The sequence below is a fragment of the Phascolarctos cinereus genome, unplaced genomic scaffold (assembly GCF_003287225.1).
Source record: "Phascolarctos cinereus isolate Bilbo 61053 unplaced genomic scaffold, phaCin_HiC Scaffold_5;HRSCAF=322, whole genome shotgun sequence".
Lineage (NCBI taxonomy): Eukaryota > Metazoa > Chordata > Mammalia > Diprotodontia > Phascolarctidae > Phascolarctos > Phascolarctos cinereus.
The window spans coordinates 275,254,979-275,280,501 of NW_027555958.1; the positions used below are offsets into that span (position 1 = coordinate 275,254,979).

Genomic DNA, 25,523 nt, shown 5'->3' on the forward strand with positions numbered 1-25,523 from the left:
ACAACATGTCTACAACTGAATTTGACTGTCTTTCCTGTTAAACCTTACCTACCTCCTACCTTCCCTATTACTGTAGAGGGCAACACCATCCTCCCAGTTCCTTTGGCTTGCAAGCTAGGTATCATCCTCAACTCCTCACTATCTCTGACCCACCATATTCAATCTATTAACAAGTTCTGTCAGTTTTACCTTTGCAACATATCTAAATGTGCTCCCTTCCTTCCTCTGACACTATCAGGACTGTGGTTCAGACTCTCATCACCTCATGCCTGGACTATTGCAATAGCTTGCTAGTGGATCTGACTCCTTTTCCTCCCTCCAATCCATCCTCCATTCAGCCACTAAAGTGATTTTCCTAAAACGCAGGTGCCACCATGTCAACCCTCCAACCCCCCTCAATGAACTCTGGTGGCTCCCTATTTCCTCCAAGATCAAATACAGAGTCCTCTGTTTGGTGTTGAAAGTCCTTAATAACTTATCCCTCTCCTACCTTTCCAGTTTTTTTATACCTTACTCTCTACTGTGTACTCTTTGATCCAGTGACACTGAATTCTTTGCTCTTGCATGAGTATGATACTCCATCTCTTAACTTTGGCTGTCTTCTCTTGTTGTCCTTCATGCCTGGAATATTCTCCCTCCTCATCTCTGCCTACTGGCTTACCTGGCTTTCTTACGTCACAACTAAAATGCTATTTTCTACAGGAAGCCTCCTTTCCCAACTCTTTTTATTCCTACTGCCTTCTCTCTGTTAATTATTTCATATTTTGTATTTCTATACATATTTGTTTATTGCTTCCCCAATTAAATTGTGAGCTTCTTGAGGGCATGAACTGTCTTTTCCCTCTTTTTGTACCTATAGCACTAAGCACAGCGTTTGGCATGTGTTAGGTGCTTAATAAATGTTTGACTGACACATTCAGAGGAAGAGAGCAGGCTGGATTTCACTTGTATATTGTACAGTATTTTCAATTATCAAGCTATCCTGTGGCAGAAAAATTTATCTTAAAAAATGTCCTCTGTGATGCTATATGATGTGAATTTGTATAATTACATTTACTTCTGAAGCATTAAAGTTGTAGATGACCCAAAGAGCAATAAAATGAAGAATGTCAGTGTAAATAAACTGCAGCATATTTTCCAGTGATAAACTATGTGCAGGGAAGGACATAAGGGAATTCATCAAAGAAATGTATGGTTGGAAAATAGGATGGCCATTCATGTAACCATACTGAAGGATAATAGGTAGCCTAATGAGTGTATTAGCATCTGAAACATACGTATGGCTAGAGGATGGCCTCTAACACTTGGGGAGAATATGGAGGAAAATTACATAGGATGAGAAAACATGGATAGATGTCATCTGCAACAGTAGAGAAAATGTCTCTGGCATTTGTATTTCTAAGTTTAGCACAATAGTCTATATTTTAGTAAGTGCTTAGTAAATGCTTTTTTGTTCATTCTTTCAGTGAACAGGTCACAAGAACTATTGAAATATTGAAAAATAGCTGAAATATATGTTGAGTATATAATTCAATAAAATCCCCATACCTTTTCCACAGGAAATTTTGTCTAACCATTTTTCTTTAGTATAACACTTAGTGAAAAGGTAGCTTATGTCACCTAACATTGACTTCCTTGTCCATGGTGTGATTGAAGGTAACCTATAATTATAAAGTCAAGCTGTATAATCATATTCAGAGTACTCTATGTATATCATCTTAATTTTCAATTGCATAGAAATTTATGTTTACCAAATAAATTTCCATATCATTTAATGACCATTTCTTCTTATGTATTAGAGTTCTTTGATAATCCATGTATAATTAGTTTTTTTTATAGGAAGAATCCCTTATTCTCCTAGGTGACTGATTCAGATGCTAAGTATGGGCCTTTGACTGCTCTAATGAGCCATAGGAGATTATAATATAATATAATATAATTAAAATAATATAATATAATATAATATAATATAATATAATATAATATAATATAATATAATATAATATAATATAATACAATACAATACAATACAATACAATATAATATAATACAATACAACACAACACAACACAACACAACACAACACAACACAACACAACACAACACAACACAACACAACATAACATAACATAATATAATGGAAAGTCATAGGATTCATTGTGTGGTTTTGGGCAAGTCTATTAGCCTCTCTGGACCTTTGTAAAACAAAGGAGTTAGACTAGATGACCTCATAGGATAATAAGATCATTGGTCTAGGGCTGGAAGTTTTCTGGTAATTTATATTGTTTCTGACATAGTGGGCTGTTTTTATGATAATTATTAATAGATTGGTTATTGAGATGGCTTTGTTTTAGGAGCTTAAAATAGAGGAAGGAATCCCTTTTAGTTGGAGATTGTTACTTAGATAATCTAAGTCATTAAGTCCCAATGGCTAATTGCTCTACAGTATGGTATTAATCAGTTTTAAAATAGCTGATTTAGCCTCTGGTTTGAAAAAAAGGAATAGCCTAGTTAATTCAGTTTTGAACAAAATCTCTTGACCTCATAGATTTTGCTTTTTCAGCATCTTTATTTGACTGTTTTTTCCTTGGCATGAGTTTAATTGTTTTTAAAAAATACAGGTACCTTTTTCCTCTGTATGGTTAGAGTAAAAATATGTAATACATTCAGCAATAATTAATAATTATCTTTTTATTTGAAGTAACCTATGACATTTTTTTTGTTTTCAGATTTTCTCATCATTTTTTCTTCCAGTTCAGTGATATGCTTAGCATTTGTCTTTAAACTTGGGTAGGGAAATCAATTTGTCATTTAGTAGAAAGGAAAACTTGTAAGTAGGATCAATTTTTCAAATGTAATTGTGAGGACATCAAGGCACATACCTGATTATCAAGGGACTGGTAGGGTATCTTCTGAAATCAGATTAGGGAGAAATTAATCTAAAATAAATTATACCTTAATTGATTGCTTACATGTCATAATGTTCTGAATAGAGACTTAGAAAAAGGAGAGCCAAAAACTTTTAAAAATTGCCTATGGTTACACAGGAGAAAGAGTGCTCTGATCAATTTATAGGCTGTAGACTATTTGCAAGTATTCTCCTGTAGTGGAGACGGGTCTTATACTGCTATCTATTTGGATTATTGAATTTAAAAAAATTACTTTGACTCTGTACTTACTGACTAGCCTTCTGATTAATTTGATTTTCTTTTTTTTTTTTTTTGGCCTCCAAGGTTTATTCCAAGTTTAAATCTATGACTGTATGATCTTGTGTAGTATTAATTTGATTTTCTATGTAGATTTTCCTAGTGGGAAGCAAATGTGATGGCTAATTAATATTAATATTCAGTCTACTCTACAGTTATATTTCTTGTAAAAGTACTGGCATTCTGTGATCCTGTTGAGTCCTCTGATTTTGGCTACAATGAGTTAGTTTCTCAGAGTCTAATCACCTACAGATAATGCAAAGTAATCAATTCTGGTTCCTGAGCCTTTAAAACTTGAGGACCTAACCCTGGATACCAGGTGACTGACCAAGATACTACCACGTGCTAAAATCTGAGTAGCTAGCTGGCCTCTTTCTTTAACATAATAAACAGAAAAATAGCATGATCTCAAGTGTTACCATAATCATGGTGAACAAAATTGGGAAGCATTTCCCTTTTGGTAGCTCTAATTAAATTGAAAAAGTATTTAGTAAGGATCAAATATAAAATCACCTTTTGGGCTTGTAAAGCCCTTTACAGCTTGTGTTGTTCCCACCTTTATAGCCGCCTTACACATTTTCCCCCTCCTGTCCACTCTATGGTCCAGCCATAGTACATGCCGATCCTTATATATAAGGGCCATTTCTAGTCTCTGAGCCTCTGTATTGGCTGTTCCCCCTACCTAGAATGCTCTTCATTCTTACCTCTGCCTCTTTGGCTTTCTTCTAGACCCAGCTTAAGTACCATCTTTTACAGCAGGTCTTTTCCAGCCCTCCCAGCTTCCCATTTAAGGTTACCTTCCAGAATTAAGGAGACCTGAGTTTGAATCCTGCCACATATACTTACTACTTGTATAACCCTAGATAAGTCACTTAACCTCTGTCTACCTCAGGTTCTTCATTTGTAAAAAAGGGATAACAATAATAATAATAATAATAATAATAATAATAATAATAATAATAATATCTCCCATGGTTATTGTGAAGGTAAAAAGTGCTATACGTTATTATGTTAGCTCTTTGAGGACAGGGACCCTTTTTACTTTTGCTTTGTATCCACACTGCTTAACACTGTGCTTGTTCCATAGTAAGCACTTAATGCTTACTGACTGATTGATTGATTGATTTGTACTGGTAGAGGAAGTTCCTTGCCAAGAGACCTACACAGAGACCAATCAAAGAAAAGTGTAGGACAAATAAGGCATTGTCCTAGGCAGTAGGGATAAAAAGACAAAGCAGAAAAATAGTCTTTTTCCCCTAACATATGTGAAGATCTGTATATATACATTCCTATATAGATATTTACCATTATACTTAAAGCTTTTCTTATATTTTTTGTTGCAGGTTGAACTTCAGTTTCAATTAAATCGATTACCACTCTGTGAAATGCATTATGCTTTGGACAGGATCAAAGACAACAGTATTCTGTTTCCAGATGTTAGCATGACTCCCACCATACCTTGGAGTCCCAACAGGTATAATAATGTAAAAAATGTAATACTTGAAACTCAAATTAATGCCATATTAGTTTTTTTCATATTACCTAAGGCATGTTCTGAAACACAAGTATACTTTGCATGAAATCTTCATTTGGCGTTATGGTCATATAGCAGGAGTAAATGAAAATGTTGTTAATATGAAAACAAAGTTAAAACATCAGAGATTCACAATCAGTTTTCTGCCTTTCTTTAAATAAAAGAGTCATGGTGTATGTACTTTTTTGATTGCATTAATTTGATGATATTGAAACAAAATCTAATACTAGAAATACTTTTCTGCAAATTATGGAAATATGGCTTTTCAGACCTTTTCTAAATTTGTTCTCATAGATTATTTTTCACAAGATAGTTTTGTTTCATGTACTAGTTACTTCCAAATAGATTAGTATGTAAATTACATTTTCCTTGAATTCTGTCTATCTCATTGATGACTGATGAATAACAAACATTTTCTTCAAAAAAGTTACTACTTTGAAATACTATTTAAAAATGATTACTACTTATTAGAATAGATACTTTTTAACTGTAGTTCATAGTCTGACTATACCCATTGGAGATGAAATCAAAGGACCTGGGTTCAGATTCCAGCTTTGTCACTTACACTTGTGCAACCCTGGGCAAGTCCTTTCACCTCTTTGAGCCTGTTTTCTTGCCTATAAAATGAGATTGTTGTTATAGATGACCTTTGAGGCGCCTTTCGTTTCTACCTTGAAGACTCTATAATCCTATTAAACAGATAGGGAAATTGATTTTATGTTTTTTATACTTACTGGTTTTCCATAAATTGCCAATAGCCATGGTCGTTTTTATAGGTGACTGATCTTAAGCTGGTATTAGGAATTCTAATTTGATTTGAAAAAATATTTACTCTTTAACAATTAATAGATATAGAACTAAAATGAACAAGTATAGTTTGTATCACACTTAAAATACTATTATAATGCTCTGTGTGTACAATTCATTTTATATATCCTTTAATGTTCTTTGGTGTATTGAAATACCTATTTTAAAGACTGGAGATCTGTTTATTTTTAAAATGTAATATTATGCAAATGTATAAGTGCAGTAACATCTCATTTATTTCATTTATATAATCACTTCTCTCCATACATTTTTCTCTCAGATTATTGGAGCAGTCTTATAATTGGTCTCTGTCCTTCAAGTTTCCCACCACTCCAATGTATCCTATACACTGTGGCCCAAATAATTTTCTTTAAGCTCAGATCTGATCATGTCAGATACTCTCCTACTCATTCAACTCCTGTAGTGTCCTGTTGCTTCTAGAACGAAACATAAGCTTCTTTGTTTAGCTTTTAAAGCTGTACATAACCTGCTCCCAACCTATCTTTTCACTGTCTTCCTCCATCTCCTCTTTTTTTCCCCCTCCTGAACTTCATAATTAAGCCAAACTGACCCTGTTTCTTACCTATTGTATTCCATTTCTTTTCTTTGGCCTTTTGTGTTGTCCGTTCTGCATACCTAGAATGTAATGTAATGTCCTCCTTACCTTTCTTTGCTTTATGGAGTTTCTCACTTTCTTTAAGATTCTGTTTAAGCACCACTTTCTGTATCAAACCTTTCCTGATGCCAATAACTACTAGTGCTCTTTCTCCTCAACTACCTTGCATTTAATTATTTTGTATATATTTGAATTATGGTATATTTATATTGGTACTTATTATCTCCCCCTAGAATGTAAGCTCCTTGGGAGTAGAGATTGTTCCATTTTTTTTTTTGGCTTGTATTCCCAGTACCTAGCATAGTGCTTGGCACATAGCAGGTGCCTATTAAATGTTTGTTGATTGATTGATTGATTAATAGAAGAGTGACCTTGGGCAAATCACTTCACCTTTCTGAGACCCTGTGATATGGGCAATATCTGTCTGGGCTATTTTTTTTTTCCTAAAAGGCAGAGAAACTAGCTGGGAAATTGGATAAGTGGGATGAGCTTTAGTTTCTTGGACCAGTAAAGTTTGAGTGCTGAAGCTTGATCCTGTTGACATGGCTTTCTAGTTGCCTAAGGCACTGCCATGTTGACTGGGCTAGTTTCCCTAGAAAAGCACAGAAGCTGTCCATGAGACTTGATCAGTCCAGGTGGCTTAGGTCAGAGCCATTGATATTAATTTCCATTGCTTAGGGCATAAAAGGCATGCGCAGGAGGAATCAGTGCTTCTCAGACTCAATGCCATCCTACCCAGTACAATCTACTGAATAGTTAAGTTTCTATGGAGAGACAAGGCAGAAACTATCTGTTGCTATCCTTAGTTTTCTTTCCATGCTATGCCTAAGTAAGCCTCTTTTTGTTAAGATGGTTTTATGACTGTCTCATTTTTGTCTCAGTTGTGAATCTGAATCATGAGATGGGTCAGCCCAGTTGACACCAAACCCATTTTCCTCAGTTATAATATAATGAGGGCCAGATGAGATAATCTCTCTGACCTGTTTGCTATGAATATATGATTTAATTAAAACTTATTCCTTTAAGTATGAAAACCTTTTTTGAAACTATTCAGTAATTATTGGATGTATAAGTTATGATTGATATACTTGAAAAATTCATTTTCTACTTCCTTGATTCCTTAAACAGAGTATATCAAAAGAAACCCAACATCATCATTTTCAATAGTAATTATTATAATGTGAATGCAGATAGGCATAGGGGTAGAAAATGGATCTGTGACTGTGAGTCTAGGAAACTCCTGGGTAAGAAAATTCCCTTTACCAATGCAGGTTGGCACCTTCTCCACAACTTAAAGTACTAGAGGTTTGCCTAGAGTACTGAAAGATTAGATGATCAGCTAGTTAGTGTTAAAGATGGGGCTTAAACCCATTTCTTTCCAGCTCTGAGGCCAGCTTTCTCTCCTTTACACCACATGATATATACTTGTGCACATAATATGATAATGAACTTGAAGACTATTGAGTGGATAGAGTAGTTGGCTTCTACACTAAATGGCTCTAGATTCCTGCAATTTGGATTTGTGTTTAATTTTTTATAGTTTATTAGAACTGTATATAAAATAAGGTCTAAATGAAGGTCTGAGAAAATGTTTCTGAGGAAAAATGCATTAAATTTATGGCATGGACTGTGTGACCTTTATTTTAGTTCCTTGGGAGCCTATTAAAAAAATTATTTCTGAGTTCTTGGCCATGTTCTGGATCATTAAGATTTCCAGAAAAGTGACCTCCAGATAAGAGAGGTATTACCAAATGCAAGATTAGTTTGTCCAAGGTAAAAACCTTTGTAACTTTCCCATTTTTGTTTTGTTTTAAATAACACCCTATAACATAGCATCAGTGTTTATGAAGGAAATTTTCCATAGCTTTTTCTGTGAATAATTAAATTAGCCCTTTGTCTTCATGCAGAACACATTTTGCTATCAGAACTATCTACTCATGTTGCACTAATATTTTGGCAGACATTTTGATTGCAATTTTCTTAGGATTTTGTTCTAATTAGTTGTTATCTTTTACTTCCTGTACCCATTATCTTCCTCATCAGACTTAGGTTATTATGTGTCTAAATTGTTATAGTCTTGATGGAAAAGCATACAATTAATTCCCCGCTAATTTTTATCACTGCCACTGCTGCCCCAGTGCAAGTCTTCTAAGCCCAGCCAAATTATGACCCTTTGTGCTGCTGTGGCAGGTATTCACTACACGATATACTTACATTTGTATCATTGAAAAGCTTGCAACCTTTTTAGGTATTCTTGAATCAAGCTGCCATTTTCTAAATGCTTGACGTCTTTGAATGAAAATGGTGTTGGTGTGAAAATAAAGCTAATCTTTGAGGTATGTTTTCAGTGTCTAGACCCAGAATGTATAAATTTTTTAGCTTTCCAAAATAAATCTTTTGATGAATTGGCAATGGATTGTCTCTCTCAATTTTGTTATATTGACCATGTAAAGAAATGAGCCAGGATTTCTACAATTTCTGCAGTATATTTCTTTATGTCTCTGTATATATTTGTACAAATATATGTATTTTTTCTCAGATGCTTTCGTAAAATGTAGTAAAATTATGTATTGAACGTTAACAGTTATAAGGGTTTTTTTTGGTAGATTTAATATCACTCTGCATAAAAAAATGGTAATAGGTAGTTTGTGATTTCTTCAGGTAATTTATTAAAACCTTTTATTACCTAAAGTAAATTAAGCTTTTTTTAAACTTTGTTTAATTGTAAATCGTTCCATGATAAAATTGAATGGCGTTTTAAAAAAATGTATTTTCAAAGTTAGCATTAGTTTTCTAGATATTTGAAATGTTTATTGTTTATTGTTCATTAGTTAAGTAACCTGATGTGTTGAAAATAATTTTTGAATTTTTTTTTTTAACATAGGCAATGGGATGAGCAGTTGGATCCTCGACTAAATGCAAAACAGAAAGAGGCTGTTCTGGCTATTACCACCCCACTTTCAATACAGCTGCCTCCTGTTCTTATCATTGGTCCCTATGGGACAGGCAAAACCTTCACTCTAGCTCAGGCAGTCAAGCACATACTCCAACAACAGGATACTAGGTGAGATGGTGGTATGGAGATTTTGAAATTTAGTTAACAATATAAATAGCTAATTTTCCCCCTTATATACTAAGGGAAGGCCAGTAGAAAGTAGAACAAAATTTTCATTGAGCTTAAAAAATTCTCTGTCAGTATTTTGGGGGCATTAATGTTTATTTAATTACTCTTAAAATTATCTATTTTTAAAAAGAATTTGCAATATAGAGAGTAATTGCATTTAAATAGTTTAAGAAAGCTCTCCATTATACATTTAAAATTATGATACCAGTTAGATCTCCAGAATGTGCTTATATTGATTATATTGTAGTATATTATTATCTTACCTGAAAGATTTTAGAAGTAATTTGTATAAAATATAATTCTTTTTATGATTTGAAGATGAACATAACTTCATAAAAGCCTCATTAAATCATGTATCATGGAGATTAGTGAACAGTTTCAGAGAATTGTATGGAAAGATGGCCACTGTCTGCTTTTTTTGGATATTTTACTACTTTAATTGTTTTGTGTTTTATCATTCTTTTTATTTGCACCATTTATTCCAGCAGGATTCTCATTTGCACCCATTCTAATAGCGCTGCTGATCTCTACATAAAGGATTATTTACATCCATATGTAGAAGCAGGCAATCCCCAGGCAAGACCTCTCAGGTATTTTTTAAGGCTTATTATGTATCTATAAACATACCTTTATTATTCTTAAGAAAAGGTGTCTGTAAGATAATTTCAATAACTTTGAAAATATTTAAACATTTAAATATATATTGGCAATTGAAAGTTTGGAGGAACAATTTGGAAGGATTTGAATTTAGTGAAAAGTTTAAAAACATTTTACAATTTATTTCTATACCTAGTAAAGACATCCTTTTTTAAGTTTTACTTATGTGAAAATGTCTTTTCTATTTGAGGAAAGTTTAATGTGCTCCTCTAAAAGCTACTATGATAAAATATATTAAGTATTAATTAGTTGTATTTTAAAATATTGTAACACATTTGGCATGTACCAGTTATGCAGTAATTTTTATGAAAATAAAATTAGAATGGTGAACTTTAAAAGAAATTGTCATAGAGGTTACACATTAGAGAACCATGGAGAGTAAAATGTTTTTTGTTATTAAATATACTTACTTTGTTATTTGAAAGATTTATTCAAAGGTTTGGAAAGAAAGTGGCATGAGGATTTAAGGTGGAGACAGGAAGCCCTTTGAATATATATATAAATGCCAGACATATTTAAATTTGGGTATAAGTTTATTAGAGATGAAATAATCCTTTTCTTCAGAAAGTAAAATAGAATCACCAAACTATTTATTATACCATTTGCTCTCATTATATCTAAATTAGTGTTTAGTTTTATCATCTTACATACTAATATGCCATGCCTTGTGTTGTTTGGATTAAATTACTGGTTACAAATGGATTTCCAATCATAATTCTAAACCATAATTCATGAAATTTTTATTTTTAGATGAAAAGTGGGCAAAAAGATGACATTAAGCAAAATTATTCATTTAGTAACTATGGTACTATTTTTAATTATTTTATGATCACATATAAACAGTGGAAGTGGTGGTATCAATTATATTGATTCTTATTGCTCTCCCTAAATCTAGTTCTGAAAGATACAATAAAACAAATAATTGCCTTTAAATATCTCATGCTTACATTTTATTGAAAACTGTTTAGTGGAGCAGAATTTATGATGGGAGAATATTTTTCTTACTTTGAGAGATAATATAATGACTTCATTTCTTTAAGTCAAATGAGTTTTTGTAGGCACCATCTTTGCTGGGAATTTTTTTTCTTTAATAAATGTGTTTTTCTGTGAAACACGGAAGATCAGCCATTGCCATGCTTCTAGAAATAATATTAGAATTTCCAAAGTTCTAGTGACTTTGGATGTGAGACTTTTGAGGTCCATTTCTAGGTGTGGCAGTTTTTGTTTAGCACATATGGTCCTGGGGAATGTGACTTCCTAAATTCACATTTTGGCTGACCATGATTTGTTGGTCCTTTCATTAAGTATTAGGGGATATGATTAGACTTACACTATATTCAAGTCTGTTAAATGGGGAACAGAGCTCTAACAGTTGTCCATCTGTTTATATATCTATTACATTCCATGTATAGGAACCTGTGCATTTGCATGGAAAATTGAATAGTTGCCCCCCAAATGAAACAAAAAAAATCCTAAAAAACTCTGCTATGTTTTGGGAGAAGCATCTAAATAAATTCAAATACAAACCCAATATCTTACCTCTTACTCTGAAAGCAAATACAGTTATGAAAAAAAGTAAATAAAATGACATATAAGGCTTTGAAAAAATTTGTAAAATTATTTTTGAACTTAAGTTAATAGAACTTAGTATTGTGGTATAATTTCAAAGGGTGGCAGAAGGCCTATTTTTTCCAAAGTATTTCCTTCATGGTGTCCCAAATTCCTGCCATTACTGTTATTCTTTAACAAAGGCCTAAATTGTGTTTGGGAAGCTCCTCCTAAAATTTGTTTCCCGGGAAGGATAACAAATTAAGTGATTAGGATTTATTGTTGCATGTTATCACATTAGTTTGGGGTTTGTTTATTAGTTTCCTTATAGATAAGATACTGTTGGGAAATGACTGGGAGAGAATTTTATTTGGGGAGGTGAATATAGGTAAAGGTTAGGAACATGGAGGACAGAGAGGTTGCCCTAGAGAAGACACACAACAGGAGGGGTACTGGGTGCTTAGGGTTTGAATTGGAAAGTGGTTGACATTGTGACAAAAAGTGCTAAACAATAGGAAAGAGACTGCTGAAGACTGTATATATCACAGTTTTGCTTGGGGCAGATCTTTGTAGATTGAACACATCATCAATATAATAATTGCTGTTGGCTTTTAGAAATAATATAAATAATGTAGTTAGAATGCAAACAGGAAGATTGGAAAAAATCTGTTCAAAATGTTTTGGGATGGACCTTTTTAGAAAAAAAATATTATTTTTGATGTCAGTTTACTTCATTAGTGTGAGAATTTTTTTTAAAATGAAGTATATAGAAAAATTATTTTGGTTACTTGCATGTGATGTTTGAGATCAGCATCTGATTGTGGCAGAGTTTGTAGTAGAGTTTTATATATATTAAGAAAAATATGCATTTCTTGCTTTTGTGTGCATGACTTTTTGGGTATGACTCTGGATAGGTTTGTATGCATTGAATTGTTGCTTTGCTTGGTGTAGGTATGTGCTTTATAGTTTTTGTCTGGGTTTATTTCTCCTGATTTGTAGTATTTTATTTACAGTGAAGTAAAAATATATATTTCCAGGCCACGTCTCATTTTAAAATTAAGTGAAATCTTTATGAGGCATGTGAATAGATATACTTTTGGAAAATAAGTCACCTGTAAACCTTACACTACTTAAAAATGTTTTTGGAAGCATTTTTAACAATCATATGGATACCCTTTAAATGCAGAACAAAATGAAAGTGTAGAAGACTTCATTTTTATTCATGAAAAGAATATTATGTTTTAAAGGAAATAGTCTGGATAATCCAATTTGGCTGTAATGTCAGTTGAATAATCATAGTTAATCAGAAAATTGACTCTCATATCCAAAGTAAATGTGAAAATAGAGATTGAGAAATTTAAATTGATTATTATTGAGAAATAAGGCATTTTTTGGTACAGGAAATTTGGAGTAGAATTTAACATTTAAAATTTAATTTTTTTTCAAAGATATTTTAATTTATTTAAAGGTAATCTTGGCTAAAGACATTCTCTCTAGATATATTCTCCTAGAGAGTAATAGTACTTATTTTAGATGTATTAAAAAAAAAAAGAAAAGAAAAAAGAAATCAAAGCATTTTATTTATACCTTGGACCCCTTCGTAAGAAAGGGAAGTTTTTAAATATTTAATATTCTCTGCCTGAAGTATTGCTTGTAAATCTTGGTACAAAAAGTACAAATGGTTACATCACATTAATTCAAATTTCCTAATGAGTTGCTTTGTTTGTCTATATATTTTATGCTTCCAATGCAGGTGGGCCCCAGTTTAAGAAAACTGGATTTTCAAAAATCCAAATTTATAAAACAGGTAAATTAGGCAGTTATATATTTGCATATCAGAAGTATTATCAGCTTTAAGAAACTAAGTATAGAATTCCATTAAATAATGAATTCCTACATTGTGTTTAACATAAAGCTGACTGTCCAATTTTTTAGAACTATCTGTAATGTGTAAAGTGAAGTACACATATAATCATCTAAAAGGTTACTCTTGTTTCTGATTAAAATAATGTTTATTGATGCTTTTTCCCCCCATCATTGTCATTTCCTAATGGCTCTATTCCCTCTTCTCCCCCTACCCTGCCCTTGACCTTAGTTCCTTCTGTTTCCTGATATACTAACACTTCATAGTTCACCAATATGGTTTCAAGATGGAGTATGTTGGTTAAATTTACTTCTTTTATGTTTTCAGTTTTTGTTATTAATATGTAGGTAAAATGGTAAGTTTTAAGGAATCCTGTCATCCACATTTTTCTATTTTGTCAAAAGCATTCAAAATAAAGAATACTTGAGAACATAAGCTGTAGATATGCTCATTTACTTTCATAAATTTGGATAACCTTAAAGCTGATAGAGACTTTAGTATTGTCTAGTCCAAACTCCTTTGTTTCACAGATAAGAACATTTTTTAGTTCCTTTTGTGGCTCTCATGTCATAGAGCCAAAAGAAGACACGGTCTCATTTTCTTACAGTTTCCTTCTAGCTCAGAAATTTAACCTTATTCTTATTATTCAATGTCCTGAGTGTTTTGAGTAAGCATGTCTCTGATCCTTACAGGATGCTACTGCCAGTGTACATGTGCTTTCAGTCCTTTGGAAATTAGTCAGAAGGAGAGAATTGAGGCTGTTAACATGTAGGACATAAGTTAGTAAGAAGTAGTCTATGAGAACAGAGAAACTTTGGTTAGTGAAAAGAATACAGGGCATCACCCCTTTTAGAAGGGACATTAACAAACTACAGTTTGTTTACAGCAGAGCAACCATGATAATAAGGTTGGACTGTATACCATAAGTTGAAGTTGAAGTAACTGATGAAATTTAGCCTTCGTAAGAGAAAACTTGTTGGTGGAGGCAAGTTAGTGGAGAACATGATAGATGTCTTCAGGTATTTGAAATATTGTTATAGGCTAGGGGTCCACGGGAGACTGCAAAAGACAGAAAGAAGAGGAATTATTGGAATTTGCAGGAAGGAGAATTTTGATTTGGTGTTAGGAAAACAAATCCTATTCATTAGGAGTATCTAGAAGATTGCATGAACTGCCCTGGGAAATAGTGGGCCGTTAGGTAAATACTAGATGATCATTTGGGAATGTTGTACAAGTTTCCTAGTCAGGAATAGTTTGGGCTAGATGCCTCTGATCTTTCTAGTTCTAGATTCCATAAATCTGTGAATTGTAATCAAATTATTATAGGAATGTTGGAAAAAACTGTTCCATATGAAATGTAGAAAACTTACTTGTTGTGATTCATTGTCTTCTCGCCACAATTGAACCTGTGGATTTTTTTTAAAGGTTTTTTAAAATTTTCTGTCTACTTTTTGGTAGACGTTTATTTCTTCTATTTATAATGTCCATACATACTATACCACACTGTACAAAGTATTATATTATCTTCTGTAATCTGGTGGAGTACAAGCTTCAACTTTTTTTTGAGCTGACACTGATATCAGATTAGCTAAGAATAGGATCAGAGGATTTATAACTGAAAGAGACCCTTACAGGCCCTCTATTATGAGGCCCTCATTTTTACAGATGATGAAATTTAACTATGTAATAGACTTTCTTCATTGGATCTGTTTTACAGATTGCATCTCTTTATGTGTTCCTTATTTAAGCTCTCATCTTAGTGTCTTACCATATATTATTTGACAAATGTCTCAACTTGGTCACCAAGAATTAGGTTTGAATATATAAAAGAGAGATACAGTTTAATGGCTATACATTTTCTTGACTTTAAGAAAATAGAATGCAGCTTATTTGTCCTACTATATGAAGACTCATGGTAATTTGCCAGAATCCATTTGAAGCTATGTTTTAGAGATTGCTTAAAAATAAGGTCATTGGATCATAGATCTAGATTCATAGGAAGAGACCCTAGAAATCATCCAATCTAACACCCCCCCAACCCAGCTCTACAAATGAGGAAAATTGAGGCATAGAGAAACCAAGTGACCCTCCCCAGATCACATATGGATTAAGAATCAAAGTCAGGATTGGAACCCAGACTCTCTGACTCCATAGCCATCATTCTTTCCACTCTAAATAGATGAGTGATTCCAGAATTGTCTTTTCTCATTCGTAGAATTTGTGCGTGTGTGTGTGTGTGTGTGTGAGTGAACTAGGCTATTAGAACAATTATAAACACACATATGTTGCTGTCAATCTAAGCTATTTTAGTAGCCAATCATCAAGCACCTGTTGAATCCTTACTCTGTGCCTAGGGCTGTGCTGTGCTAGATATTGTCTGGGGGGTTGAGAACGGAGTGCAAAGGATGTAGAAGGAAGTAGAAGACATTCTTCCTCTCCTCTTCCCAAAAGCTTGTATACTGGCTGAGAAAACAGAATCAACATATATGGGATGGAGAACAGAGGAAATCTTAAACAGTGGTACTATTAATACAACAAGATATACAATCATACAATAAAAATTCAAAGAAGAAAAGTCATTCAGGTAGGCTGGAAAGCTAAGCTGGACTAGTTAGAAGTGGCTTGATGGAGGAGAGGTAGAACTTGAGTTGTCTTAGAGAATGAGTAGGCTTTAAGAATAATGAAGGAAGAAGAGCATTGCAGGTATAGGAAGCACACTTTTCTTATCCTCAGTAGCGGACTCCTACCCCTACTATCTGCCTTCTTTATTCCTATTCAAGCTGTTTTGACTGGATGAAGAAAAAACAAAATAAGACCAAAAAAAAAAACCCGGGGAAAAAAAACCATCAGCAGACTAGGATTATTATGATTAATGTTATCTAACAACTAGGCCCTCAGTGTTACTTGGAAATCCTTTTTTTCAATTCTGTTTGTCATTCCATTGAAAGCAGATGTTGCAAGCCTTTTTCTGTCCTCCTAAGCTCTCAAGTCCATCTTTCCTCCCTTTTCTCGGCAGATAACCTTACCCCGACTTTACAGAGAAAATGGGGGATCCCTGGTCAGTGTTCTCATTTTCCATCTTCCAGACATCAGAACTCTCCACATCTTCACCTATTCTCTTCTCCTTTACTCCAGTCTCAGAATGAGGTAGCCCATCTCCTTGTCAAGGATAAACTCTCTACTTGTGTACTTAGGCTGATCTTTGATTTGTCTTTTTTTGTCTTTTTTTCTCTTCAATCTCTTCTTATCTGTTGGCGCCTTCTCCAGTTCACAGACATTCTCAGGTCTTCCCTATCCTTGAAAAAATAATTCCTTTGAACTTTTTGTCTCCTCAAGCTATCACCCTATATTTCTCTAACCTTTCACTGGGAAACTCTTAGAAAAAATAGCTTCCAGTTGCAGCCTCTACTTCTTCTCCACCTGTTCATTCCTCATCTTCTTTCAGTTTGATCAGCTCATGTCATTTTCTAGTCATATACATCCTTGATGAATTCTTCTATACCACTTGCACATAATTTATCTCTATCAGTTGGTAATATGCTATTGCCTACTTATACTGATCATGCAGCTAAGTCCTTTGGATTATTGAGTTTTGGATCTTCACAGGTCATGGTATTCTATAATTTGTAGCTATATAGTATCACCAGAAGAATATAAGTATTAAAAAGAAGGGCTTTTGTGACAGGAAACATCTTCAGATCAATGAAAAATGCTGTGCAATTTTCTAAATCAGATCCAGTGCCATCTCTTCTTCCTGTTCATTTCTAGACCCAGCTCATTATCCACTTTCAGTGCCTATCAGATAAGATAGTACTTGTAAAGTACTTAGCAAAGTGCCTAGCACATAGTAGGCATTTAATAATCCTTCCTCCCTCCCTCTCTCCCCTCTCTCCTTTCCTCTCTCCTTCCCTCCCTCCCTCCCTCTTCTTCCTTCCCTCCCTCCGCCTCCTTCCTTCCTTCCTTCCTTCCTTCCTTCCTTCCTTCCTTCCTTCCTTCCTTCCTTCCTTCCTTCCTTCCTTCCTTCCTTCCTTCCTTCCTTCCTTCCTCCTTCCCTCCTTCCTTCCTTCCTTCCTTCCCTCCTTCCTTCCTTCCCTCCTTCCCTCCTTCCTTCCTTCCTTCCCTCCTTCCTTCCTTCCTTCCTTCCCTCCTTCCCTCCTTCCTTCCTTCCCTCCTTCCCTCCTTCCTTCCTTCCCTCCTTCCCTCCTTCCTTCCTTCCTTCCTTCCCTCCTTCCTTCCTTCCCTCCCTCCTTCCTTCCTTCCTTCCCTCCTCCTTCCTCTTCCTTCCCTCCCTCCTTCCCTCCTTCCCTCTTCCCTCCTTCCCTCCTTCCCTCCTTCCCTCCTTCCTTCCTTCCCTCCTTCCCTCCTTCCTTCCTTCCCTCCTCCTTCCTCCTTCCTTCTCCTCCTTCCTCCTTCCTTCCTTCCTTCCTTCCTCCTTCACTCCTTCCTTCCCTCCTCCTTCCCTCCTTCCTTCCTTCCTCCTCTCCTTCCTTCCTTCCCTCCCTCCTTCCTCCTTCCTTCCTTCCCTCCTTCCTTCCTTCCCTCCTTCTTCCCTCCCTCCTTCCTTCCCCTCCTTCCTCCTCCTTCCTTCCCTCCCTCCTTCCTTCCCTCCCTCCTTCCTCCTTCCTTCCTTCCCTCCTTCCTTCCCTCCTTCCTTCCTTTCCTTCCCTCCTTCCTTCCCTCCTTCCTTCCCTCCCTCCTTCCCTCCTTCCTTCCCTCCCTCCTTCCCTCTCTCCTTCCTTCCCTCCTCCTTCCTTCCTTCCTTCCTTCCTTCCTTCCTTCTCCTTCCTTCCTTCCTTCCTTCCTTCCTTCCTTCCCTCCCTCCTTCCCTCCCTCCTTCCCTCCTCCTTCCCTCCCTCCTTCCCTCCCCTTCCTTCCCTCCTCCTTCCCTCCCTCCTTCCTTCCCTCCTTCCTTCCCTCCTTCCTTCCTTCCTTCCTTCCTTCCTTCCTTCCTTCCTTCCTTCCTTCCCTTCCTTCCTTCCTTCCTTCCTTCCCTTCCTTCCTTCCTCTTCCTTCCTTCCTTCCTTCCTTCCTTCCTTCCCTCCTTCCTTCCTTCCCTCCTTCCCTCCTCCTTCCTCCCTCCTTCCTTCCCTCCCTCCTTCCCTCCCTCCTTCCTTCCTTCCTTCCTTCCCTCCTTCCTTCCTTCCCTCCTTCCTTCCTTCCTTCCTTCCTTCCTTCCTTCCTTCCTTCCTTCCTTCCTTCCTTCCTTCCTTCCTTCCTTCCTTCCTTCCTTCCTTCCTTCCTTCCTTCCTTCCTTCCTTCCCTCCCTTCTTCCCTCCCTGCCTTCCTCCCTCCCTTTCTTCCTTCCTTCTCTCCTTCCTTCCTTCTTTCCTTCTCCTTCCCACCTTTTCCCTCCCCTCCCCTCTCCTCTTTTCCCTTTCTATGGTTTTTATACTGATGGATTAACTTAATGGGCTGCCTGACCAATTGCATGTCATAGTCTACATAATAAGAATTTTCCCCTCAATTTGGTTTTTCCTCTTTGAATTGCTAATCGAATCTATTTTGAGTGGTTGTGGATTTCATTAAGGAATCTCTGTAGTACTTTGGAACTTGATAACTGTTCACATGGTACCATCCACAAATTGGAGCTTCTAGATGACCGTACCACCTGTAGGAAATCCCTCTTTCATTTTGACTTTGTGCAAGATTTCCTCCATCATAGTGCTGAATGCTTTTGGCTAGTATATATTTCCCTGTTTTATTCCTTAGTTTGTTAATGATGATTAGAGGATTATTGAATCATTGTGTCTGTGAAGAAATGCATTATGATCATAAATGTATAAGGACCACCTCTTTGGAGAAAGCCTTTAATGCTGTGTTTTGTTTTGCATTATCAAATAATTTTTTTTTGTAATTAAAAAGCAACAAATGTATTGGGGTTTTATATTAGCTATACTTTAGTCACACCTGACTGTGGAGATATAGTCTAATATGGAAAATTATTTTCAAAAACTTGCCTAATACTTCTTATGTTTTCATCAAAGATACTGTTGATATGTATATAGATTATTCTTATTTTCGGGGGGGTGAGGCAATTGGAGTTAAGTGACTTGCCTAGAGTCACACAGATAGTGAGCATTATGTGTCTGAGGCCAGATTTGAACTCAGGTCCTCCTGAATCCAGGGTTAGTGCTCTATCCACTGTGCCACCTAGCTGCCCCTATATAGATTATTCTTTTTTTTTTTTTTTTTGCTTTTTGCTAGGCAGTTGGGGTTAAGTGACTTGCCCAGGGTCACACAGCTAGGACGTGTTGTGTGTTGTGCGTCTGAGACTGGATTTGAATTCTGGTCCTCCTGACTTCAAGGCTGGAGCTGTATCCGCTGTGCCACCTAGTTGCCCCTATATAGATTATTCTCAAAGGAATTTAATGAAGATGAGAGAAGGTAGACAGATGGTATTTATTTATATTTTGGTCATATTTTGTAATACTGCATATTATTTTTTTCCAGTTGTCTAATATCTTCCCGTCTTGTATATTGATCCCTCAAAGCTTTCAAGATATTTTCGTCCAGCTACTCTTTCTGTCTTTGTTGCCTTTTAGTGCCACTTTCCCTTCCTTATGTAGCAGATCACGTACTAAAGTGTTACAGGAGAAGTATGGAGGTTTCACTGTCTTTGACAGTGAAAATAGTTCATTATAAAAGTGCACATCTGTTTCATTTTTCATCTGTTTGTTGTCTTCCTTCCAGTTTCATCTGTGAATGCCTTGGGATGATCTGGCTTAGTTGGGCTTCACACCAAGGTTTCTGCAGACTTGGTTTTCCCTTCACCACTCTTCGCTGTTTTGTGAGGTGATACTGCTCATAATCTTTCACCGTCCTTTTCTGTAACATTTGGCAAACAAATGGATATTCTAGACCAGTGTCACCCTTGGCTGCCATGTCTAGTTATTTGATGGCTGGGCCAGTTTCTAAGTTCTTTTGGCCTTCTTGTTGTGGTGATTGATTTATATCAGTTGATCTTCTACAGGAAATGATAATAAACCCATACCATTGTTTTTTCCTTTGTTTTCCATTTTTTGTGCCAAATTTTTTTTTGGGTGAGGGCATTTGGAGTTAAGTGACTTGCCCAGGGTCACACAGCTAATGTGTGCCAATATTTTGACTCAACCTATCCAGCACCTTCTGACTTCCTCCTTAAGAAAGTAAGTATTCATGACATATAGATATGAGGCTTCTCGACATCCTACAGACAGGATTTCTCAATGCTAAACCATATCTTTCAACATTTTTTTACCTGTATCCACCATCCCATTGAGTAACAGTTTAAATTTAGGGGCTGTTAATAAGTTCTTTCTAAGTTCTTTTTCTCTGAACTTGAGGAAGTCTAAAGATGCAAATATCTTCACAGTGCTTGTGCCTTTGGGTGCTTCATGAAACTAATTCTGTCAGCTCCTTTATCTGTCTTTTCAAGGAGAACCTATAAACCATTTTTTTTCATTTAATGACAACGTTCTTGTGCCTTTTGACTTCATTTATAATGAAAATGTTTATCAGTATGGAGCAGTTCCTCTAGTTCAATACTCATTGCACTGAGATCTCACATTCTGAGTTTTAGTAGTAAAATTATGTTTGTAGATGGTTTAAATTCTTAGACCTCTACCTGCCTTTTCCTCCAATTTGACACCACAGCATTACTACAGAAATGGAAAGGGGTTGCACATGACTACTTTATGTATTTCTTTCTTTCATGAATCACCATGGCTAAGTAATCACATAATAACTAGTCAGCTTATAGCAAGTCTCTTCGTACTCTAAGTTGGCCTTATTCAGTGGTATAGGTTTTTTTTGTTTTTTTTTTGTGGTGGTGGGGCATACTTGAAGTTTTTCTAGTCTGGTAGTTCTTGAGATATCTTGTTCTCTATTGACATAGCATTTGAGAACCTAGAATCACCTTTGTACTAAGATGAGGTATTAAAGTAGAACTTTTGTGGCATTTATAAACTTAGAAATATTATAAATTTATTAAAGAAATATATATTTTGAGTTATGTTCTCTTTTTCTAAAATCTTATGATTTTTTTTATGATTAGAAGTAAACTTAAAATATCATTGATTGTAAGAGATTATGCCTTATAGAATCTTAGTGCTGGAAGAGACCTCAGAGATTGTCTTGTCTAACTGCCTCATTTTTCAGAGGAATTAGAATTAAAGAATTTGGAAGTTGAAAGTAACCTCAGTAGTCATCTAGTCCAACTGCTACCTGAAAGGAATTTACATTACAACATGCTTGATAAATCTGGCCTCTGCTTGAAGACCTCAAAGAAGGATGAATCTCTTCAGTCATCCTGTTCCACTTTTGGATGGCTCTAGTTGTTAGGAAGGTTTTCTTGATATCAAATTTGCCTCTTTTTTACTTCAAACCATTATTCCTGATTCAGTCCTTTAGGGCCAAACAGGCCAGATATAATTCCTTATACAAAGTAGTCTTTGCTACTTTGAACATAGTTATCATGTCCCTCTTGAGTCTCCTCTTCTCCAGGCTAAATACCCCTAGTTTCTTCAATGATCCTTATATGACATGAATTTAAGACTACCCTTCGTCATCCTAGTTGCCCATCTCTACTTGCTTTCCAGTTTCTATCACTTCAACAGTGATGCCCTGTACTGAACATAATACATGAGATGAGGTTTGACAAGGGCAGAGGACAGAGTACTATTACTTCTGATTCCATGAAGTTATGCCTCTTAATGCAGCCCAAGATTGTATGAGTTGTTTTTTTGCCCTAGCATGCTATTGATTCTTTCTGTCAATCCATAGTCTTCTGTGCTTACTAATTGTTGGGCACTTGCTAAGGCAAAACACAAAACCAACTCCTGCTCTTCAGGCTACATAATAATTAGGGAGACAATGTGTAAACAAATAGCATATACAAAATAGATACTCTGTGGTTGGTAAGTAACCTTAGATGGGGAGACTTAAGTGACTGAGTGGGTGGGGGAAATGGGAAGGCCTCCTATAGAAATTGGTGTTTGAGTTTACTCTTGAAAGAAGATAGCCCCATCAATAGAGATCAAGAGAGTGTAACAGTTAAGGGGTGGAGCCAGTGGAGCCATGTAGAAAGGAGATGAAGTGTCATGTTTGAAGGAAAAAAAAGTAGACCAGTATGGCTAGAGGGTAGAGTGCATGGAGGTGAGCAAAATGTGATGCTGTAAAGATAATAAGGGACCAAGTTATAAAGAACTTTAAAAGTCCAGGGGATGTTATATTGATCCTGGAAGTATTGGACAACCCCTGGAGTTTACTGAATAGAGGGTGATGGGGCAAACATATGCTTAAAGAAAATTATTTTGGTACCTAAATGGAAGATGGAATAGGGAGAGACTTGAGGAAAGAAGACAATTGTAATAGGTCAGAGATGATGAAGGTCTCTGTAAAGTTGGTGGTTGTGTTAAGTGGAAAGATGGAAATATATATGAGAGATTATGTGAAGGTAATAATGATGAGATTTGATGATGAAGTAGACATGGAGGAGAATGCCAAGACCGGGATACAGGCAGGGTAGTGGTACCGTACCTCAGAAGTAATAGGGAAGTTCTTTCAGAAGAGGGTAGGGTTTGTGGGTAAAGATAATGAGTTCTGTTTTAAACATGCAGCATTTGAGATGTTCACAGTGTCCAATAGACTGGGCTTGGAGTTCAGAAGAGAGACTAGGGTTAGATATATAGATCTGGGAATCATCTATATAGAGATGATAACCGAACTAAGTGCTAATAAAATCAAGTGAGAGGATGTAGAGAAAAAAAAAAGAGAAGAGGTCCCAAGACAGAAACTTGGGAGACTTCTACAGTTAGGGGTTATGACAAAGATGAAGACATAGAAAAGGAGACTTGAAAAGGAATAGTTGATTAGGAGGACAATCCATAGATCTTAGAGTCATGGAAACCCAAAGAGGAAAGAATATCCAGGAGAAGGTGATCAGTAGTCTCAGTGCAGAGAGCTCAGTAAAAAAGAGGATTGAGGAAAAGATCATAAGATTTGTTATTTAAAAGATGACTGGTTACTCTGGAGACAATAATTTCAATTGAATGATGAAATCATTAGAATTTTGACCTTGTAGTCCATGAAAGTCCCTAGATCTTTTTCAAGCTGCTCTCTAACCATGTTTCACCCATCCTGCACTGGTGAAGTTATTTTTTGTGCCCAAGTCTGTGGGACTTTACATTTATTCTTATTGAATTTCATCGTACTAGCTTCAGCCTTATTCTCTATCCTGGCAAAAACTTTTGCATCCGGACTTTGTCGTACAGTTTGTTAGCTATCTCCCTTTGTCCCTAGCTTCGTGTTAGCTATAGATCTGATTAGCATGCCAGCTTTTATCTAGTCATTTCATAAAAATGTTAAATAGCATAGAGCAAAATATTCTGAAGTACTCCACTGAAGACCTCCTCACATGTTGACATTAAACTATTAACTAGCTGCTCTTTGAGTTTAATCATCCAATCAAGTTTCCAATCTATCTCCATTGTGTTATCATCTAGTCAATATCTCTCCATATTCTCCATAAGAATAGTATGATATACTTTATTGAAAGTATTGCTGAAATCTCAGTAACTACATTTACAGCATTCCTTCGATCTACAGTTTTTGTAATCTTGTCAAAAATGGAAATAAGGTTGGTTTGCCATGACCTGGTCTTGAAGCCATTCTGACTCTTTGTAGTCATTGCTTTACTTTCTTGTTGCATAAATCATTTCTTTAATGACCCATCTAGAATTTTTCCAGTAATTGAAGTCAAGCTCACCAGCCTATAGTTTTTAGACGAAGCCCAGAAAGGTTAAGTGCTTTCCTAAGGTCACATGGCTAATTAGTATTTGAGATTTGAACCAGAATCTTCTAATTTATAGTGACATGTGTAGAATGCTTATTCACAGAATGACTTTATCTACTTATTACTTCCCTCATACAAGGGAAAATTGTATGAAAAAACAATAACAACAAAATGTTATCTCTAAATTTCATTTTCATAATTTACTGTTTGGGTAATCAGACAGTATGAAGTTATTCACTTCACAGAATTAAGTTTATAAATTTTGTATTCAAGGTGTCTATTTCTCTTATTATGTTCCCCTGTTTATAATTAAGATATATTTCCAGTAGATAAACCTTAGTTTTTTTCTCTTATGGTCTGAAGAGCAAGAGTATTTTATTCTGCGAGAGTAATTGATTTATTTAAATTATGTAGCTATTATTATCAACAGAGTTATCAAATACTAGCTATTATTAATTATCAACAAAAATAACCCACCCTTTACCAAACCAGCTAAGCAAAAACATTTCAATAAAGTAATTGGTCTTAACAGGTTTTTAAAAGGATATCTAAATATAATTAAGTATGTTGCTCACTAATACTTATCTGATAGATTTCCTATTCTAACTTTTCTCATAGGTACTTTTCATTAGAATAGTTTTTTGAAAAATTAATTTATCAAGGGGCAGCTAGGTGGCACAGTAGATAGAGCACTGGTCCTGAAGTCAGGAGGACTTGAGTTCAAATGTGGCCTTAGACCAAACACTTGACACTTAGTAGCTGTGTGACCCTGGGGCAAGTTACTTAACCCCAATTGCCTTGAAAAAAATTAATTTAGCAACTTTTCTTAAATTTGAGCCAAAACTTTCCTGGGATCTATTTATAGCCATACGGATTCAAGTCTTTTTCCCTTAACTGCTAGAATCCCTGCTATCTCTTCAAAGCTGGAGTTTATGAGTATCATTGATTATAGTGAAAAGAATGCTGGATTTTGAGTTAGAGGAACTGGATTCAGATCCTGGCTCTGCTACTTAGTACATATGTCACTTTGAGCAAGTCATTTAATGTCTCTGGCTCTCAGTGTCTTTACTTGCAAAATGAAGGGGTTAAACTCTTTAGATAAGATATCTTTAGGTTTTAGAGCTTGCTTTTTCCAACATGCCTAATCAGTTCTCTGTGGTTAAGTACTCACTTCATTATTTTTTTTTCCATGCACCTGAAACAGAGTATAGTAATGAGGTAGATCATTTTTGTATTAGGAGTGTTAACCTTTTGACACCCTTTTCTACTTGAGGGTAGTAATTTTCCAATCTTCTCATAAAAAGAAAGAGCGAGCCTTTCTTTTCTGAAAAAGGATTACCTATTGCTTTGTTGTGCTTACAATTTACATGCAGTGACCACCTTGATTTTCATGATA

The 25,523-nt window shown here is 35.5% G+C and overlaps 1 protein-coding gene across 2 annotated transcripts in view; it reads left to right on the plus strand.

The window, feature by feature from the left end:
* Window positions 1–25,523, plus strand: part of HELZ (helicase with zinc finger) — a 288,871-nt gene that overhangs the window by 153,570 nt on the left and 109,778 nt on the right. The window contains exons 13-15 of one of the 2 annotated variants that reach the window (XM_021000986.2): window positions 4,550–4,680; window positions 9,048–9,227; window positions 9,773–9,877. In XM_021000986.2, coding sequence (XP_020856645.1) covers window positions 4,550–4,680; window positions 9,048–9,227; window positions 9,773–9,877 — 416 coding nt within the window. The remainder of the gene's footprint in view (window positions 1–4,549; window positions 4,681–9,047; window positions 9,228–9,772; window positions 9,878–25,523) is intronic. The other variant, XM_021000987.2, reaches the window with a different exon arrangement.